Here is a 20,778-nt window from a genome sequence, read left to right on the forward strand (position 1 = left end):
CGTTATGATGTGTTCAAATGTAATCTTGTAAAATGTAGTTTTTGGCGAGAAACTTGAATAACTACAGTTGTTTGAAGGAGATGTTTTCACAGCAAATCACAGTGTTTATTTACCAATCATGTCCATCCATCACTTCTAATACATTTTAATCTCTAAACTGAGACATAAACGGCCAGCAATGTCCTTTGATACATACAAAACCCAGCCCACGATGTCATACGAAACACAATAGAGCACAGTCAAAAACTGCCTCTGCCTACACCATATACACCCCCCTAGTGCTTGGCGGCACATTACACCTTTTCAAAATAAAATACATGGCTCCTACATCCCTATTCCTGCAGAAATGTCTCTTTGACTGACTAAAAAAAAGCCTATGAATGGAGCATACTCAGCCAAATATTGGCCCCTTTCAATGCTTTCAATTTGAAAAGCTGCATGGGAAAAAAACATTCAGGTTTTTGTTGAAGTTCCTGGGCAGAGATGTCCAAATCAGTGACCTTTTGCTTCTAGTTGGGGTCATCCACATGCAAAGTTGCCAAATGCAGCTTTAAAATCAGAGCTACAGTCGCCAACACCTAACAACTCAACAACAAAAGCATCGCTCAACCACAGAGAGATTTCTAAGGATGTCAGGTTGTCTTACACAACAGGACTTTAACCTCCCTCCCTCTATTATCACCTCTCCTCCTCCTCTTCTGTCTGTTTTATGGCTTCCCATCGTGCATCCTCTTTCTCACGCCCCACCACTCCCCTGAACACAGTCTCCAAATCATCTCCATTCACCCCGAGGCCTTTGGGAACAGGTGTTCACTCCCCAAGGTGCCCCGTTTTGTGTGGATATGTGTGTGCTGCTCACGCCACCCGACCGTGCCCTGGGCTCTTTCCTGTCTTTGTGCCAAGCCAGGTGGGACGTCCCAGCCTGAGGCAAAGATGCCACATTTCCCATAAATTCATACCATCAGACATTCGCTGCCCTACTTCAGGTGCTGTGACGCACAAAGCTTAGAGAGTTGCATGAAAAGATTGAAACCACTCTCATGTCTGTACACTGAAAATAAAACTATATCCAGCAGCCAGTTAGCTTAGCTTAGCACAAAGACAAGAAACACTGGGAAACAGCCAGACTGACTCCGTCTGACGAAATCGGTCTACAAACACCTAGGGGTGTAACGATCCATCACCATCGTTGTATTGATTCCATGATCAACCATCCGATATCATTGATGCAAAGTGAAAACACTGATACATATCATCATCTTTAAGATGCGCCTTTGGGTGTTACAATCCATCAATCTGGATCGATGTGTCGATTGAATGATCAATGATTCAATATCATCGAGGCTAAGTAAAAACACTGATACATATCATCATCTTTAAGATGTGCCTTTATTTTGAAATTCCCATGGCACGTCTGTTTTCCAAACACTGCTAGTGGCGTAAGCTTCGGTTATTCTTTCCGCAAGCACGGCTGCAACAACCTCCAACAACAGGTCTATTTTTATTCTTTTTACTAAAAAAAGAATATATTGTTTTTCATTTAAATGTCTGGAAGAGCCCAGTAAATAAAATTGTCAAATCATATTTTAGTTGCTCTTTGAGAGTTGATATAAATGCAACTGACTGTGTTAAATGGGCAAATGATATCGTCTTATATCGATCTGAATTGAATCAAATCAAAATGGTATCGTGGCAGACTTTGTGACATCAACAAATATCATATCGTTGTCCAAAGAATCGATATAATGTATTGTGATGAGACTGGTGATTTCCACCCCTCCAAACACCTCTAAAGTGCATTGATTAACATGTTATGTTCCAGCTGTTTAACACATACAAAAAAAAAAGACAAAGTTTAAAACTAACACATTGTGGTTCAACAGGGGTTATGGGTGGTTGGGCGGCTTCCTGGAGTCTCTGCTGGTTGCCTGGCAACGTCATGGTGACAACAAGACGCCAGGAAGTTACTGTGCCCGGCCAAAAAAAATAGTCTGGCACATAAACCCCTAGTAGCTGTTCCTCTCTGTTTCCAGTCTTTGTGTTAATCTAAGTTAACCAGCTGTTAGTGGTAACTTCATATTTACCGTAGAGACAGATAGCAGGAAAGTGAAGAAGCATATTTCCCAAAATATTTCTTGAAATCCTTCCGGGTGTTACCAGCCTTTTATTCAGACACCAAGGACCAGCTAACTCCTCTTTCTCTTTCCCTGCAGCTGACAATCAAGACACATGATGTAGCGGATTTTCTATTTCTTGCCTCCCTGCAGCTATGCAACATTCATGAGGAGGACAGCTGTTTACTGTTTACTGGTTTAGCTTCTATCTTTGATGCCATGCGCTCACGGCAGAAATCTGTCAATCACACAACATAGAATTGTATTCTAATCTCTTCACCCGTGGGCTCTCTGTTGATAACGTTTTTGTAGTTTCTCAGTCTGTCCAGCCACGGCTGCTATCGCTGCACGTGTAGGAGTGTTGCGTTAATCTGATTAGACCAGATTATTAGTGTGTGCAAACGCACCTCGCGACACTGACCTCGAATTGATCTGACCTTCCAGGTAATGATGAACGAGATGCTTACTGGTGCTAATACGGCGAAGAGCTTGAGAAAAACCTCAGAGGAATATTGGGAACCTCCTGACATTACAGCAACATTTCTGATTTGAAACGGCGACAGGGCCTGACTATTTTCTCCACTGGGCTCCGCGAGCGATCCAATTTTCGTGACTGTTTCTTGTGAACTTTCAATGCTCTTTGTTGGCACCGATTGCAGATAGCGTCTGTCTGTGAGGCAATGATTAACCCGCCGGGAAGAGAGGGGGATAATTACAGATTCCTGCTTTAGATTTAAAAAAGGAAACTTACTTTTATGCTGAGGCTGGTGGTTAAAGTAAGAGAGGGGCAGTGGAAACAAGTTCACACCGTCTGTCTTGAAATCCCAGAGTTCACAGGTTCAAATCTAATAAGAGCCAAACAACATCCTCTAAAAGCTAAATTTGGCTGTGAAAATCAACCAAAATAAACTGCACATAGAATAATCCCATTGTTACGATAATGGCGAGACGGGCTGCAAAAAATAGTTTTGGAGAAGCAGGCAGATGGTGAGAGTTGTGTGGGACGGGATGTACTGAACAGCAGAGTGTCAACCACAGCTGACTGTACTTGGCAGCGGTACCAACACTGTGCTGCCACTTATTTGTGTGTTTATGTGTTTGTGTGCACATTAAATCTACTTTTAGACTCTTGTATCGTGAATAACATTTTAAATACATTATGCAGACCACCAATACCGGCATGGAGTTTGAAATAAGTATAATCTAAATCTCGCAATTGTGGCCAGAAAAATTGAAATGAGATGTTTTCCTTAAATCGTTCAGTCCTATCTTTAAGTGGAAGGAGTGAAAATATTTTAACAACTTGAGGCCATTTTGGTCTGTGCTATTTCTATTTCTTCAAGCAGCAAGTTTAGAGTTTTGGTTTAAAAGGCAGAATGAGTAGGATTTGTGGGTGAAAGCCGGCCACAAATTTGGCCCCAGCTTTGTCCGATTGGCGTTTAGCCTTGCTGTAGTTGCGTTGTTTTCTGCACTGTGTTATCCTTTCTTGCACCTTCCTCTTGGATACTTGCTTATGATCCGGCACCTACATTTTTATAGAGGTTGACGCCCAGAAATGTCCTGAACACAGCAAAATACGTAAATACAGGCAGAGGGCTGCAGGGTCTATGCAGATACAGACACCACCACATACTTCTAGTGGGTCATAAGTGATGATTGAGTCTATTCTACACATTGGTTTTTAAGGAATATCCTACTTATTGTGCCCTTAAGTCAAGTTAAGGTTTTAAGTGAAGGTTAATTAGGGTTCATTAGGTGAGGTGAGGTCTGAAATTAGCACCCGCCACCCGCTAAATGCGGTTAAATTGTTGGCAGTGGCCAACTAATGCCAAGATTCTTTTTAATCAAAACAAATATTGAAATAAAAATACAATCATTTATTTCCTAGTCATTTGAATTGTGTGTTTTAATGCAAATAACCACTATAGATGACAATACCAAAGTACAGTACTGTACCCTCATACTCCCGAAAAATAGGGCTCCCCGCAAGCTACGGTGTAATTCAAACACTGGAATTTATCATGCATATGATGTTTTTTTGTGTAAAATATATCAACCGTTGAATGACATCAGATCTAAAATGTTATTCCTTCATTTAGCGCAGATATTTCAAAAGTGACAGATACAATTTCTGAGTGGCAGACAAAAAAATACTTGCCTGTCTGCACAGTGGCAGGCAGTGGAAAAGTGAATTTCAGACCCTGTGGGTGAGGTGTTGAATAATCGGATCGTGCACGCACTGTAAGCAACGCAGGATTAAACTAAAATTAGTCTACAAAAGGAAATCATTAGCATAACAAAGTGTTCTTTAGCCCATTTCAACAACAGAAGAAAACATGATTCAGAAACCTCACTCATCCTGTTCACTGACAATAGAAAGGAAGAAAAGACAGAGTGAAACATCATCCGAGTCGCTCGCTGTGTTCAGCTCCTCACTAGTGTGTGTGTGTGTGTGTGTGTGTGTGATGAATATTTCAGAGTCTTCACTGTCAAACGACACCGCTTGAGTTTACAGCGAGTGCTCACTGCACGAGGGGAAAGTGACTTCATGAATGAACTGTAGGTCTGTTTATTTTAAAGTGTGACCTCTGTGTGTGTGTGTGTGTGTCTGTGTTGTGTAATCCCCGTCTGCTGCTGCTGCTCTAACAATGCCACCGGGTAATCTGCAGATTATGAGCCAATCTCAGCCACCAAACTAAACCCTCCACAAAACACAGACACACACACATACACCTGGCAAAGCATGATGGGATAGTTTATCCTGGGGTCAACTGGACAGGATGTGATGCCCAAAAATACAGGAATAATGATAGACAGTGTGTGTGTGTGTGTGTGTACAAGGAGACAAAACTGAGTATTACAGCAGAGTGTGTGTGTCTGTGTGAGAGAGAACAAAGACAAGTCTACAACACACTGGTCCATTCTCTTTCCCACTAACAGACAAACACAGTTGTCCTACAAGACCAAACATCCCTTCTGACACCCAAACACATTCATACAAGATGACACCACACACTCACACACTCACACATTCACACACAGATATAATAAAATGACTTTGTGTTACTGTAAACTGACCCACACACACTCCAGTAGGCTGTTTGATACAGTATGACTATGATCGTTTCACCTTTTAGAGCTATAGAAAGCTGTTTGTGTGTGTGTTAGAGAAAGTGAACTCACATCAATTCACATTCTTTGCATTGCTCACATAACTCTCCTCATCTGTATGTGTGTGTGTTCATATGGCTACAGATGTGTGTGTTCTTGCTGCACCCAGCCCTGCACTAATTGTATTCATTCTGAAGCCCTAGAATTACTCAAGTCCCCCCCAAAAAAACTGTAATTACTACTTCACCTACATGATATCCACCCTGTGGCAGTGCAGTGGCAGGAAGACGTCTCCCATCAGCCCCAGGGGCTGTTAGCGAGTCCTCCTCTCACATTTAGTTACTGCTTTTTGTACATTTGCTGTACTTCCTCGAGTGAAACAACTCGTGGTGTAACGGACCGTAGTTGATCTGTGATCTGTACGAACCCCCCCTCCTCACAGTTCGGCACGCATGTAAATCACGGATTAAAGTTTTACTGACGATTGTTATCAGACGATATTCAGTAAAAATATGCAATCAGAAGATCGGAATTCTTTCTAGTCGCCAATCCCTGATAACGCCACACTGTAAACAACAAATCTGTGTTGAAATCAACAGGAGGAGAGTAAGAGTTAGAGAGTGAGAGCTAGTTAACATTAGCAGCACCATAGCTAACAGCTAACGTACGGAGGTTCCATCCATTATGATGCGTTCAGGCTCTATTCAGTAAAAATTAGTATTGGGTGAAGGTAAATTCTAACGCTATCACGATGTGTTCAAATGTTCAAATGTAATCTCGTGAAATGTAGATTTTAGCGAGAAACTTGAATAAACCAGTTGTTTGAAGGAGATGTTTTCACAACATTATAAAATAGATATTAAAGAGGGAATTATGACCTGTTTAACTTCCTAATAATAGATCTATACAGCTTCTAATACATCATTAAAACTACTAAGGCCAAGATTTTTATTCATCAATAAAAATACAATTTTTTATTTCCTAATGCTTTGAATTGTTGATGACTATAACAAAATAAAAGGATAACATTTAAATTTAAGAAGAACAACAAAAATGATCTGTATCGGCCAATATGGCTCATCGACGATCAGCAATCTGTATCTGCGGCAAAAAAAACGTGATCAGGGCGTCTCTAAAAGTTATATTTAATCCCTTTTTTTTCCTGCTGATCCGATGCATGACTCATGACACCATGATACGATCTGAACAGTGTGTTTTGTGATCTGCTTTACCCCCAGAAACAACAAATGATAACACAGACAGCGCTGGACATTTCTTACCAACGAAGAAGAGAAGGGGAGAAATATCTTACAGCATATTGGGCTAAATATACAAACACTAATCAAAATACATGATCACAAACACACACACACTGTTCTCAGTACATGTATGTACACATGTACACAGGCAACGCATTCATACAGTACATACAGTGCTGCATTCACTGAAACACATTCCGACACACATTCATGCACACGTTAACCCACACACATATGAAGAGACATACATGCTCACACACACACACACACATACACACACACACACACCTCTCTGATCAATAAAACATTGCACAAGTTGGAGTTATATAAACGGGAGAGAGAGAGAGAGAGAGAGAGAGAGAGAGAGAGAGAGAGAGAAAGAGAGGTAGCAAGCTGCTGGCCTGGTTGTCAATGGCAACAGTGTTTTGGAGGCTGATCATCAGTAAGTGCAGTCAGCTCTGCTGCAAAGCATGTTGGGATATCGCCATGCATTGAACCACAGATGATTTCAGCCTAAGTACAGAGACATTTTATAATAAAGTTAAATACTTTTTGTACTTAATAAAATAGTTATGTTTAGCTATAACTTACTATTACTTATTTACTACTTTGTACAATAATTTTGCAATAATTCAACTGTGCAATAATCTGTCATTAATGATATATTTATATTGTACATTTCAAAAAATATTCTTATTTATACCATTCTTGCATTTGTATTTATTTATTTGCACTGTGGTTAAGAGTTATATATTGCATGTTTTAATGCAAATAGTTGTACATATTTCTTATATTGTAATTTGTATTTATATTATTTACTTATACTTCTCTACATATATTGCAGCATTATGTACATAATTTATACTCCTTTATTTCTATTTTCTTACATTTCTTTATGTTTATATAAGAGCAACTGTAACGCCCCGGGGATCAATAAAGTATTTCTGATTATGACTCTAACAATATATTTCAGTGATATGGTGACCAGCACTTTAAAGTTGCTCTGGATCATCCACATACCCACTTGATCCTGGCTGGCACGCAGCTTTAGATAAACCGCTACACAGTGTGGGACATCAGAACATTTCAGCCGACAGCGAGCTGTTTGCCTCACAGTACTGTAATGTCATCAGCCGCGTTTCACTGATTTCTCTAACAAGTATCGTGTCCGTTCCTGTCTCTTCAGTATTTGCACGAGTTAAAGGGGCACTCCAGTGATTTAGCACTGGACTTCCACTAAGTTGTGGGATTCACAAGAGACAGTTTAAAAACTGAATGGTCAAAAAACAAAAACAAAAAAACAAAGTAGCCGAGGTTTTCTGCCATAAACTTGCAGCCTCCGATGCCTAAGTCGAGATAACCCCTAATGACATCATCAGGGTTACTTTATCAGACTTTTGGAAACCTCTTCCAGAGACAGGGCTGTCGCAGTTAAGGAATTTCCACACGTGTGACTACATCCGGTTTTCAAAATACGGTGTTAAAAAAGGGAACTGTGTATACAAAATTAAATAATTCCTGAAAATGATTGATATATTTGACTTCAGGACATCTCTGACAACACACATGCTGAAAATCAAACATTTTTACTGTATTAATTTAGATATTTTTCAAATTAAAAGTCCCTAGAAGTGTGTGATTCAACTTTTTCCCATGGTCTAGTGTTAACAAAAATCGCAATAAATCATAATATCGAATCGCAATACTTAAAAAGCGCAATACATATTGAATCGGCACCCAAGTATCGTGATAGTATCAAATCGGGAGATAGGTGTATCATCCCAGCCCTAGGCGCACCCATTACAAAGAATTGAAAAAATAAAAAATGTGAACATATTGGTTGTGGCGGTTGATTGCCATCCTCTGCGGTTGACTGCCATCCTCTGCGGTTGACTTCGTCAATGGTGTGGTAATGCAATATTGCAGTTATTGTGACAGCTCTAGCCACAGAAGGCTATTTTTACAAACTGAAACGTACTCTTCACGACTAGTAAACTGAGCTTGATATGTGACTATATGGCTAACAGGACTGCTTCACCCAAAACTGCTCACACTCTTTCGTTCCAACAGGAAGTTCCAAACCAATCGCTGACATAGTGTCACATGGCGCTTTAATTTCTCAAACTGAAACCAATCACACATCTCAAAACTTAACTCTGCTTGGAAACAGTTCACTTCACGTCTATTCTCATCCGTTAGTCCCGGGAGAGAAAAAAATGAGAAAGAGTGTGCGTGTGTGTAGTGTGTACATATTCACAGCACACTTCTCAGCTCTCATGTTCCTGCTGTATGCGACATAATGCAGAGACAGATCAATACGAGCGCTGCTATACGGCCCACGGACACGAGGAGGGGGGGCTGTCGTGGTAATTACTTTGTCCTCTGGGGGTGTATCACTCTCACAGCCAACAGCCTAGATATGGATGTGGGTCAATACCCACGCTCATACACACAACTGAGTGGCCAGTTGTTCCAGATGAAGGACAGTGGAAGTAAATCCAGGTCAAACAGGAAGCGGAAAAGAGCCTCAATGCATCACGGACACTTCACTACGGAAATGAATGATAAGTGGTCAATATAACCGGTTACCACCTGCTGTTGATTCATACAGTGATGATGATGCTGTAAGATATCATGATTGACAACTGTCCTGTACACACACCAACTATGGTTTCTGTAATGTCTGATAAAATGAAATATGAAGCAATTTTAGGAGTTTAAACAGTTTATCTAACAATAATTAACTTAAAAGGGATAGTTCAGGTGTTTTGAAGTGGGGTTGTATAAGGTACTTATCCATAGTAGGTGTATTACTTACAGTAAATGACAATCAGTACACCCTCAGCTTGGAGAAACAGAAAGGAGTACCGACACCAGAGCAAAGCATTACAGTGCTGTGGATGGGGACGGAAGTATCGATGCTCTCTCCATGGTTAAGGTGACAAAAACAGTATAGATAAGTTTCACTTTCAGTTCAGTTCGCTGTTGGAAAATATGCTAAACATAGCATACACATTTAAACGGATATCAATTTTCTTAGGTGAGCCTTTAAAAATAGTTTTTTCTGCCGCCCCCGTCCATAGCTAACTGTATTGCTTTGCTTCGGTGCATCTACTGTAAATAATACACCTACTATGGATAAGTACCTTATTTCAAAACACCCAAACTTTCCCTTTAATATCTCACTGTTTTCAACATGAAAAACAGGTCGTTGCATTCGTGGTGTGTGGGGTTTTTACCATACACTCAATGTGGCTGCAAAAAACATAGTTATGACTACTAGGTAATTAACAAGCAGGATGTGCACCGTTAGCTTCCACTTTAAGTCACAAATCACAAAAGCACCTCGATGGAACTGGCAAAACCTGGTTTAAAAGTCACAGTCATTTTAAATTCATCAACACAAATCATTTCAAAGGATGCATTTGAGTCACCAGGGAAGAACAATTTTTCCCCATATGACTTGAACGTGGCACAAGCACAACTTAAAGGCAGTTCCAATAGCAGAAAAAGAAAATGTTTACATATTTATATCAAGTCATAGCAGGAAAAACATTTGTCAAAATACAACTTTTCATATTAGCAGACAGAGGTAATCAAATACCCAAGTTTCCACTATGAAAAATTTTACTTTGCTGCTTTAAATAGGAAAGGAAAATCGCACTGTATTTACATAATACATGTATCTGTGTCTGTAGGCACATAAGTGTGTGTGCAGTGTTACATATTGACTTTACAGTTTGTATTTTTAGAGATTTAGCAATGACATTCCTGCATTATTAATGTTAATTGCATGCCCAGAAATCATAACAATAATGCAGGAATGCTCTTCTCGCTCTTAAAGGGGACATATCGTGCTCACCTTCAGGTTCATACTTGTATTTTGGGTTTCTACTAGAACATGTTTACATGCTTTAATGTTCAAACAACACATTATTTTTCTCGTACTGTCTGCCTTAATATACCTGTATTTATCCTCTGTCTGAAACGCTCCGTTTTAGCGCATTTCAACGGAATGGCAACGGAATTGTGTTGCTAGGAAACAGCTTGGGTCCATGTTTACTTCCTGTCAGCTGATGTCATTCACATACACTTCAACAGGAAATAAACTGGGACACATTTAGAATGTTTATGTTTAAAACTGTGAAATGGTCTCAATATTGTATATTTGTGACATCACAAATGGACAGAAATCGACAAATGGACAAACAGCTTGTTTCATTCGCGCAATTTCTGAATACAGGCTGTGTGTATTTCTCTGTGGATTGAGCGTTGTGGTAGTTTAACAGTATTTACAAAGCACGGTGAAATATTTTTGCAGATTTTTTTTGTAATGAAATATCTGAAATAATTACTCTATTGAACTTTTGAAATAAGGTATGTTATATATATATATATATATATATATATATATATATATATAAATAATATAATAAAGTGTTATATATATAAATAATATAATACAGTATGATATATATATAAATAATATAATAAAGTATGATATATATATAAAATAAAGTGTGATATATATAAATAATATAATAAAGTATGATATATATATAAATAATATAATAACGTTTTTGTAATACCCTGAATGTCTTTTAAATGATTAATAGTTAATTAATTTTGACATGTCCACACACATTTAAATCTTCGTCCTAAGCGACCGAACGCAATGTAACGTCACAGAGTCCATTATCGGACAGTATAAATTATTTGCCATTTCCTCAGTGTTGACATCTCCACACACATTTTAATCTTCATCCTAAGCAGCCGAATGAAATGTTACGTCACGGATTCCATTATCGGACAGTATATGTGTTATCCAGATATGACATTTGAGCCAAATTTACCTGAAAATGTTGAAATCCGTGGTTTTCGAGCCGAGTCTCCGGAGCAGCGAGGCCCGGATGCCCTCCTCCGCTTTATCCGCCCACCAGAAGAAGTAACGTTTAAACACAGATCCTCCGTCTGTCTGTGTTAATGTTCCCAAAGAGACAAATATCCTCCGAAACACACCAGGTAAATGGTGAAGGGGTGTGTGAGGCCGGACAGCTTGAGACCGAACCCCCTAAATGTGTTTAGTGAGGCGGTGAGAGCAGCTTAAAGAGGCTGGAGGAGGATCTGATCTGCTGTCGACAGAGAGGAGACGGAGGGAGTAATGAAAGCTAGCGGCCATCAAGCACAAGGCAGCCGTTAATCAGGAGACTTCCGGTAGCGTTTCAGAATAAAAGAGAGCATTATGTCGTACTTTATTACAACTTTCAAAATAAAAGCATACATTTTCACAGCCCCAGTTTTCAAAATAAAAGCAATAATAACTAATAATATCTAGATAGCCTGGACAGCTATCTGTCCAGGCTATCTAGATATTATTAGTTATTATTACTTTTACTTTTGTCCCTGTCAGTCTTCAATGAAATACTGAACATGCAGGTATATGTTTACACATATATTTAATTAAGACAATAAAACAATAAAAAACAAAACAGGAGTATATTCATCATTTAAAAAGACATTTAGCGTATTACAAAAAATGAAAGGTTCAAGATGTCTCTCGTTTATATATATATATATATATATATATATATATATATATCATACTTTATTATATTATTTATATATATATCATACTTTATTATATTATTTATATATATATATCATACTTTATTATATTATTTATATATGTATATCATACTTTATTATATTATTTATATATATAAATAATATAATAAAGTATGATATATAAACAATATACTTTATTATATTGTTTATATATATAAATAATATAATAAAGTATGATATATAAACAATATACTTTATTATATTGTTCATATATATAAATAATATAATAAAGTATGATATTATTTATATTTATATATATATTAATTTATTATAATTTATATATATATATATATATATATATATATATATCATACTTTATTTCGAAAGATCAATAAAGTAATTATTTCAGATACTTCATTACAAAAAAAATCAGCAAAAATATTTCACAGTATAAAAATAATATAAAAATGAAATAAAATATACAACAAATAAAATGTAAGGAAAGAAAAAGATGAATAAAAAAGAAAACATTTGGGGTCTGTTAAACAATTGGAATAAATTTGAAATGTCTAATGTAATACATCTTAAAGTTCAGTTATACCAAAATATATGTTCAAATGATTCATTTTAAAATATCCTGTCCATCAATAATAAAATGAATGAGTAAAAGTTGTGAATAGCCTATTTAATTTCTCTTTCCCTAATTTATTTATTATTAAATGGGACATTGGACACAAATTGGACAGACAAGTTTAATTTTTGGTTGTGTGGCGCCACCTGCTGGATAAAAGCTGCAACGACTACAATTAATTCAATCCTATTGAATCCGATTTACAGTGCTAATATTTCACATTAATCTTGATTTTTAAAGGGTCAGTTCACCTAAATTGCACAAAAAAAACATATTGGTATTTACCCCTTTCTGGTAAAGATATTTTGGTTTCAATGGAGCAGGTTTTAAGATCTCTAAATCTTGTGCAGTAAAATAGTGGAGGTCAATTAAATTCCCTTTGTGCTCCTCTGAGATAATCTCCATAATCATGTTGGGAGTGTTCTTCCCTTGCACAGACCTGTATATAAAGTAGCCTCCACTGTATTGACACATTGTACATGTGACAGTGTGTCTGTGGGCGTGTTGTCATCTCTGCCCTTTAACCCAGTCAGTCAGACTCTCTCTCTCTAGTCAGGATACACAACCAGACCGGTGAAGATGTCTCGGGCTGCGGAGAGACTCAGACTGCTCATCAATCATCTCGATCGACCTCCTGCAGTGATCGTATCCTTTCTGTTGGATCCTCCGGAGCTGCACCGAGCAGAGCGGAGCAGCCTGACCGTTAGATGATCACCCAGCAGCGGGTAGATCAGCTGGGGGAGACCGTGGTCCCGCTGTGGACAGCAGGCCTCGGGGAATATGAGGCGTTAATACAGGAATCATTTATACTATTATTGATTATGAATGCTTTATAAACGTTATTACTTCTTGTACTCATAGACACAGGAAGAGTGACACCGTTATGTTTTGTTGAACGTTATAACCGTTAGATACCGTTATAAAGCTATAACGGCTATAACTGTATGTATCTAAATACATGCTATATAGTCTATATAGTCTAGCTTAAAGGTCCCATATCGTGCTCATTTCAGGTTCATACTTGTATTTTGTGTTTCTACTAGAACATGTTTACATGCTTTAATGTTAAAAAAAACTTTATTTGCTTGAATATACCTGTATTTACCCTCTGTCTGAAACGCTCCGTTTTAGCTCATTTCAACGGAATTGCGTTGCTAGGCAACAGTTTGGGTCCATGTTTACTTCCTGTCAGCTGATGTCATTCACATACACTGCAACAGGAAATAAACTGGGACACATTTAGAATGTTTACGTTTAAAACCGTGTAATGGTCTAAATATTGTATATTTGTGACATCACAAATGGACAGAAATCCTGACAGCTTGTTTCAAACGCACAATTTCTGAATACGTTCTCTTTACGAATACAATTTCTCCGTATATTGAGCGTTTTGATAGTTTAACAGTATTTATATTGCACTTAATATATATATACCTGTATTTACCCTCTGTCTGAAATGCTCCGTTTTAGTGCATTTCAATGGAATTGCAAACTGAATTGCGTTGCTAGGCAACAGTTTGGGTCCATGTTTACTTCCAGTCAGCTGATGTTATTCACATACACTGCAACAGGAAATAAACTGGAACACATTTAGAATGTTTACGTTTAAAACCATGTAAATGGTCTAAATATTGTATATTTGTGACATCACAAATGGACATGTCTGGTCAGCTAACATTACTGCCAAGCAGGAATATAGAATATAGAGTGAAATATAGAGTGATATTGTGGTTTTAGCTGACGTGTGTCGCATCACTGTTTTGACGGATGTTCGCTCACATTCAAGTAGCGCGTGCAGACGTATATTTGTCCGTACATTGAGCGTTGTGATAGTTTAACAGTATTTATATAGTACTTCAACCTGCTTTATAATAGAAAAGATCTGAAAATCTCACTTTTTACAATATGGGACCTTTAAAAGAGCTCAGAAGGCTAATCTGTCTGATTTTAGGTCAGTTGGAACAATATTAGCTCGCATATTTTATCTTGAATCCATAAATTAAATTAGAAATTCGTATAGTTTTCTATTTCTTTCACTGTTCACTTTCAGTTGTCTCGTTTCCTTGACTGACTTTCTTCAGGGGGCTGCACCAACTTCTTCTGCTCAAACTTTCACCTACAGTCACCCACAGAGACTGAGGTAAGGACACAACTTTAGTATTAGATGACACTGTAATAATTCCAACACAGCATTTGGCAGTCATGTCACAAGGTTATTATTATCTACAATTATACAATCTTTGACGACAGCTGTCAGAAAAGGTGACCTCGTGTTGCTGGCTCTCTGCGGTCACAGATTTCTGCGACAAATTCGGAAAGACAGTTTCTTGCCTTTAAAACATTGATATCTTTGACATTGATCTTTACCATTCAAACTGCATTTGAAACGTCCATCTCTCTTTGTTGTTTTGCAATTTGGACTGTGAAGATAGCCCTTATCAATCTCTTACTAGACCCCCGGAACATACAGTAGGAATGTCCCCATACAGGTTTATCATTCACCTTTGACACAGTTTCTCCAGTGAGTGCTCCCTTTGATCGCGTCCCACTTTTCTGCTCTCTGTTAGTGAGAGACAACAAAACAAGCCTAGTTGAGTAGCAGTTCATGTTTCATAATCAAAGTTCCTGAAAAGTCTCCCATATCCTGCTGCTTGTTATCACCAGTGGCAGGTGGTGACTGTTTTATTTCTTAGTCAACAACATGGAATTGACTGTAAATCCAATGTGACTTGAATGCAACATTCACATAAACACATAATCATTCCCCGTTTATAGCAACCTTTCATAACACATATGGTGATAATGTTGTGTGTTATCACCTTGCTTTGGTAGATACAGTTGTGATACCGACCTGCTGACCCCAGAGCAGCGACTCTTCTATGAGGAAAATGGCTTCATCCTCATCAAGAATCTGGTGTCTGAAGAGGACATCGACAAGTTCAGGTGACCATCAGAAACTCTGGCAGTTAGTAACTGAGCTAAAATACATTTTACTGTGATAAGGATCGATATAAAGTGGCAATCTATGACTCCACAGTGAAACTCTTTTATATACGTGCAGATGTGTTGTGAGGTGAGCTGAATGTGTGTCATTCTGCGTTTTTCAGGAAGGAGTTTGAACGGATCTGTCGACAGGAACTGAAGGTTCCTGGTATGACGGTGATGAGGGACGTGGCGATCGCTAAGTCGGAGTTCGTCCCCGATCAAAAAGCCGTCACCAAACTCCAGAATTTCCAGGAAGATCCTGAACTGTTCGAGTACTGCGCCTTACCACAGGTAGCCTACAACACACACACACACAAGTAGATCACAGCAGGTTCTTGTTTTTATCAGTTGGCTTCAAACTTGTTTCAAAACCTCTTTCAATGAATACTTCAAGATGCAGCGTGTCACAGTTTAAATATCCTTACTTTTATATCATTGTCAAATTATTTGGTATTTGATACGCAATTTTTTAAAGCCACTTTGTGTAAGCTTTGGCGCCCCCTAGTAGTAGCAGTAGTAGTATGGAAAACCACAGATTTGACCCCACACTGAGAGTTATGCTGAATGCATTACATAGACCAGTTTTTACTCAACATGTCAACAGAATAAACTCTCATTTTGTTTTAAAAAGCAGCTTAAGTTTGGAATAATTTAACGCTGTGATAAAATGTGTGCTTTTCTATGTCAGATCCTGAATTATGTAGAATGTTTCACTGGACCCAACATCATGGCCATGCACACAATGCTGATCAACAAACCTCCTGATGCAGGTATGGAGCAATTAAAGAGGACCTATTATGCTTTTTCCCCCTTTCCTTTATAGTTTTAATTGTGCATGTAAAATGTCTGCAAAGTTACAAAGCCCAAAGTCTGCTCCTAAACTGCCTCGATTGAAGTCCCGCCTTTTCTTCCATAACGTGGTGATGTCACCAAGTAACACATTTGCATAATACTGGTTTTCGTTTATCTGGAAAACCACTGGAACCACCTCAGAGATCCCTGGACCTCAATGTGGGAGCTGCTGTATTAAAGCGTCCCTTTTCCCCTCTTTTAAATTAAGCCTCATCCAATTTTATCCAAACATCAACTGCTATTTCAGGTAAGAAGACGTCCCGTCACCCGATGCATCAGGATCTGCATTACTTCCCGTTCCGCCCAGCGGACAAGATCGTCTGCGCTTGGACGGCGATGGAGAAAGTGGACCGGCAGAACGGCTGCCTTGTCGTCCTGCCGGGAACGCACACCGGCACGCTGCAGGAGCACGACTACCCAGAGTGGGAGGTATATAAACACACATGAAAGTCTTCAGGAAGCATGATAACACCTGCTCGGAGGTACATATACAGTACACTGTTTCATGTATCCTCAGGGTGGCGTAAACAAGATGTACCACGGAGTACGTGGATACAATCCGAAGCTCCCCAGGGTGCACCTGGAGATGGAGAAGGGCGACACCGTCTTCTTCCACCCGCTGCTGATCCATGGCTCTGGCATGAACTCGACACAGGGCTTCCGCAAGGTACTATACTACCCACAATCCACCTGGTGTCTCGGCATTTCCTTAAATAAACTATCTCATTAACAACTAATGTGATGAAATATATTATATATTTAAAGGAAATAGTGTGTGAACATGTGTGTGTGTGTGTGTGTGTGTGTGTGTGTTTCCAGGCCATCTCCTGCCACTATGCCAGCGCTGACTGTTATTACATTGATGTGAAGGGAACCACACAGGAAAACATAGAGAAAGAGGTGACGGACATCGCAAACAGGAAGTACGGCGTCTCCATCAATTTTAAGGTCAGACATTCACATTAACATTAACATTACATTCATCCATGACCACATGATGTTAGTCAGACAAAACACATGAACAGATATATATGATGATGAATGACAGCTTGTACATTGTTGATATTTGGCTTGTAGTGTCTAAATGTGTCTGTCGTTGCAAGAGTACACTTTAAAGCTTAGCTCAATGAGAGGCCAGTGATGATAACAAATTTGTCCCCGGGGGGAAACCTAGAATCAGAGCCTACAGGTGGACGCAAGTGGGGCTGATAAATATGAAAGAGTGAGATCGAGCAGCGATGGGTTAAAAAGTCTGGATCTAGTTTAGGATTCTTAACATTTTTTTCTTACAATTCACACAGATAAAGATTACAAATGAAGCCAGCATGTTGATATTTGGCATCTAAGCTCTGATCTTGTCACCCTGCCTGCAAGTGTACACTTTAAAGCTTAGTGCAATGAGAGAGCAGAGAGCAGTGATAACAAACTTAAAGCTGCATTGGACACAAAGCCTTCATCATGTTTTCTCCACTGGAAAGGCACCCTAAAGGGCACTCGATTATGTTTTCTCCACTGGAAGGGCACCTTAGAAGGCACTTCATCATGTTTTCTCCACTGGAAAGGCACCCTAAAGGGCACTCGATTATGTTTTCTCCACTGGAAGGGCACCCTAAAGGGCACTTCATCATGTTTTATCTACCATAGAGGCATCCAACTACATAATGTTAAAGTCACACTTAGCAGAGCAACTATCTATTAAATGGTAAAATTACAGTCGCTATGTTATAACTCGCAATAACAAGCTGATGTCTTGTTATTGTTTACAAGCAGGAGATCTGCGAGGAGTACAATGAAATCCTCCATTATATGTGTCTGTCATGAGCTACATTTACTTTGCGGTAAGCAAAGCAACAAGTGTTTGGGAGCTGTGAACCCATCATAGGAGAAACATGGTAGCATGTCTGTGTTGTTATATGTCATTATCATACAGTACATATAACTGACATTGAGCTCACCAAGCATGTCATCGGGATGCATCTTGTCACCACATCACAAAGGGAGGCTATGGGCTGCCTAGATCAGAAACATGTCATTCAACAAGTCATTCAGATGTGGCTCCCCTTCCTATGTTCCTATGTGGTCTTAAAGAGACAGGCGCTAAAACGGAGCGTTTCAGACAGAGGGTGAATACAGGTATATTCAGACAGACAGTATGACAAAATAATGTGTTTTTTTGAACATTAAAGCATGTAAACATGTTCTAGTAGAAACCCAAAATACAAGTGTGAACCTGAAAATGAGCATGATACATATGTCCCCTTTAAGGTTTGCTGAACTGACCCTTTAACTCTTGTTTCCCCTACAGGACGCCTGGGCTTTCCGAGGCCGCCTGGTGCAAGGAGAGAGGACTTCACTGTAAAAGCCACCACAGGCGCGCTACGAAACAAAACGCCACATCGTTGCAGGGTGATAAAGAAAAACAGATCTTGTTGTCTAATCTTTCTAATCATGTATTCCCTAATTTCCTTTAAATATGGAGGGTTTTTTAGATTACTTTCTGTTTATTTAATTGAGGCTTTGAGTTTGTGCTCATTTTAACACATAACACTGTAACGTGTTCTAACAGAAAACATAAGGTACTGTTTAAATAGAAAACGTCAGTAACCTCGCGAGTAAACGCTCCACAGTCATACAGATTAAAGCTCATGAGTACACCAGCTGCTACTTTGCTTTACAGTACTTATAACAAAATGCTGTTTAATTTACCAAAACCATAATAGAAAGGGATGTTTAATGATGATTTATGGCATGTTGATTAAGAAAAGTAAGCATTATGGGTGATAGAGAAGTAAAGCGAGGTTGAGCGAGAGAGATAAAGTAGAGTGAGAGAGAATAATGAAAGAGCAGAATTGTGTGAATAATCGGTGTTGATTGTAGCTCTTGTTGTTAATCAACACTAACAGAGGCCTTGACCTAAATACTGCCTTATAAATGTATCAACGTGTTAATGTTATTGCGTCAGTTTAATGATGAATGAATGTTTGTTTTCTAGAATCTCGCTGTGACAAATGTAATGTTTTAATAACATTAATAATAAAAAATATCGTCTATATTAATGAGACCTTGCTTCATCTCCTTTAAAGGGCTCATATCATCATATCATCAAGAACTACCTTTGCAAAAGTGCGCCATTTTTTTCTCGCCAGACAATCAGAGCAGCTTTTTCGGGAGGAGGTCTTAAAGAGACAGGAGTGTTTCAGACAGAGAGTGAATACAGGTATATTCAGACAGACAGTAGGAGAAAAACAATGTTTTTTTTTTAACATTAAAGCATGTAAACATGTTCTAGTAGAAACCCCAAAATACAAGTATGAACCTAGTAATTGAGCATGATATGTCCCCTTTAAAGCCACTGACACAGAAAACACACACCTGCCCTTTGACCTGTAATGTAATTTGTTTCATAACAGTCAGTTATGTCATACGATTATAAAATCTAAACAACATAATTAAGTGCCAATAATGTAATAAAATCTTGAAATGGACACAGTATTGTTATATTTCATACAATAATCTATGACATTAAGTAATATATAGATTATTTTTAATCAAGTAAGTAACATTATCATTAATTTAAACCAATGAGAGAAAGCTGCATTCAGGGACAGCATGCTCTGATTGGTTGATGATTTATTTATGTATTGACTGATATATTTATCTGAACAATCATATGTTCAAGTGATAAATACACTGTGTGAACTCTGGTGGCATCTCTGGTGAGATTGTAAATTATGTAACCAGAGAGAGGAACTCCAAAACACAAGGGATTATGGGTAAGAGCTTGGAAAGACAAACAGAACAAAATAAAGTCTCATCAGATAAGACTGGTCTTATCTGCACTCTTGTTGTTACCTGGCAGGATGACAGGTCATTGTCAAGTACAGCCATGTGACTTCAGTTTGAGATTTAGTTGGCCTGGAATTGGACAGCACCAACCTGAATATATTAAATTAAAAAACATTAAAAATAAAGTTTTTTTAAAGGAACAGTGTGTAACATTTTTGGGGATCTATTAGCAGAAATGGATACAAACAGTCCCTTTAAAGGATTTACAGTCTTATAAATCATTGCAGGTCGGTGTCCCATGCACGCTCGCGTGTGGCTACGCTGTTCCAACACAAACTAAATGGAAGCACCAAAACCGCAAAGTTATATTTAGTGAAGAGCGATTTGCAAAACAGTGTCAGCTCTTCCTGCTCCAGCCTCCCGACCGTGGTCAGAAGACAACAGGGGAGACGATGCTGTGTCTGCTCCGCTGCCT

General features: G+C 38.6%; 2 protein-coding genes across 2 annotated transcripts in view; one reads left to right on the forward strand and one right to left on the reverse strand.

Moving 5' to 3' along the window:
• Positions 1-11,659, reverse strand: part of cdk17 (cyclin-dependent kinase 17) — a 46,811-nt gene extending 35,152 nt beyond the window's left edge. The window contains exon 1 of the mRNA XM_037760343.1: positions 11,338-11,659. The gene's annotated coding sequence lies outside the window, so the exon portion shown is untranslated. The remainder of the gene's footprint in view (positions 1-11,337) is intronic.
• A 1,510-nt stretch (positions 11,660-13,169) lies between these two features.
• Positions 13,170-19,573, forward strand: phyh (phytanoyl-CoA 2-hydroxylase). The gene is made up of 9 exons (XM_037760810.1): positions 13,170-13,325; positions 14,762-14,820; positions 15,513-15,623; positions 15,788-15,956; positions 16,354-16,435; positions 16,765-16,946; positions 17,035-17,184; positions 17,337-17,465; positions 18,823-19,573. The coding sequence occupies exons 1-9, from the start codon at positions 13,260-13,262 to the stop codon at positions 18,874-18,876; spliced, it is 1,002 nt and encodes a 333-aa protein (XP_037616738.1). The 5' UTR covers positions 13,170-13,259; the 3' UTR covers positions 18,877-19,573.
• The last annotated feature ends 1,205 nt before the right edge of the window (positions 19,574-20,778 follow it).

Source organism: Sebastes umbrosus, chromosome 23, assembly GCF_015220745.1.
Source record: "Sebastes umbrosus isolate fSebUmb1 chromosome 23, fSebUmb1.pri, whole genome shotgun sequence".
NCBI classification, from domain to species: domain Eukaryota; kingdom Metazoa; phylum Chordata; class Actinopteri; order Perciformes; family Sebastidae; genus Sebastes; species Sebastes umbrosus.

What these genes read in the sequence shown, in the direction of transcription:
- phyh (XM_037760810.1), top strand. Translation starts at nt 13,260, where the DNA reads ATGTCTCGGGCTGCGGAGAGACTCAGACTGCTCATCAATCATCTCGAT. An exon ending in ATCGACCTCCTGCAGTGATC is followed by an intron (nt 13,326 to 14,761) that starts GTATCCTTTCTG and finishes GACTTTCTTCAG; the next exon opens with GGGGCTGCACCAACTTCTTC. An exon ending in GAGGACATCGACAAGTTCAG is followed by an intron (nt 15,624 to 15,787) that starts GTGACCATCAGA and finishes TGCGTTTTTCAG; the next exon opens with GAAGGAGTTTGAACGGATCT.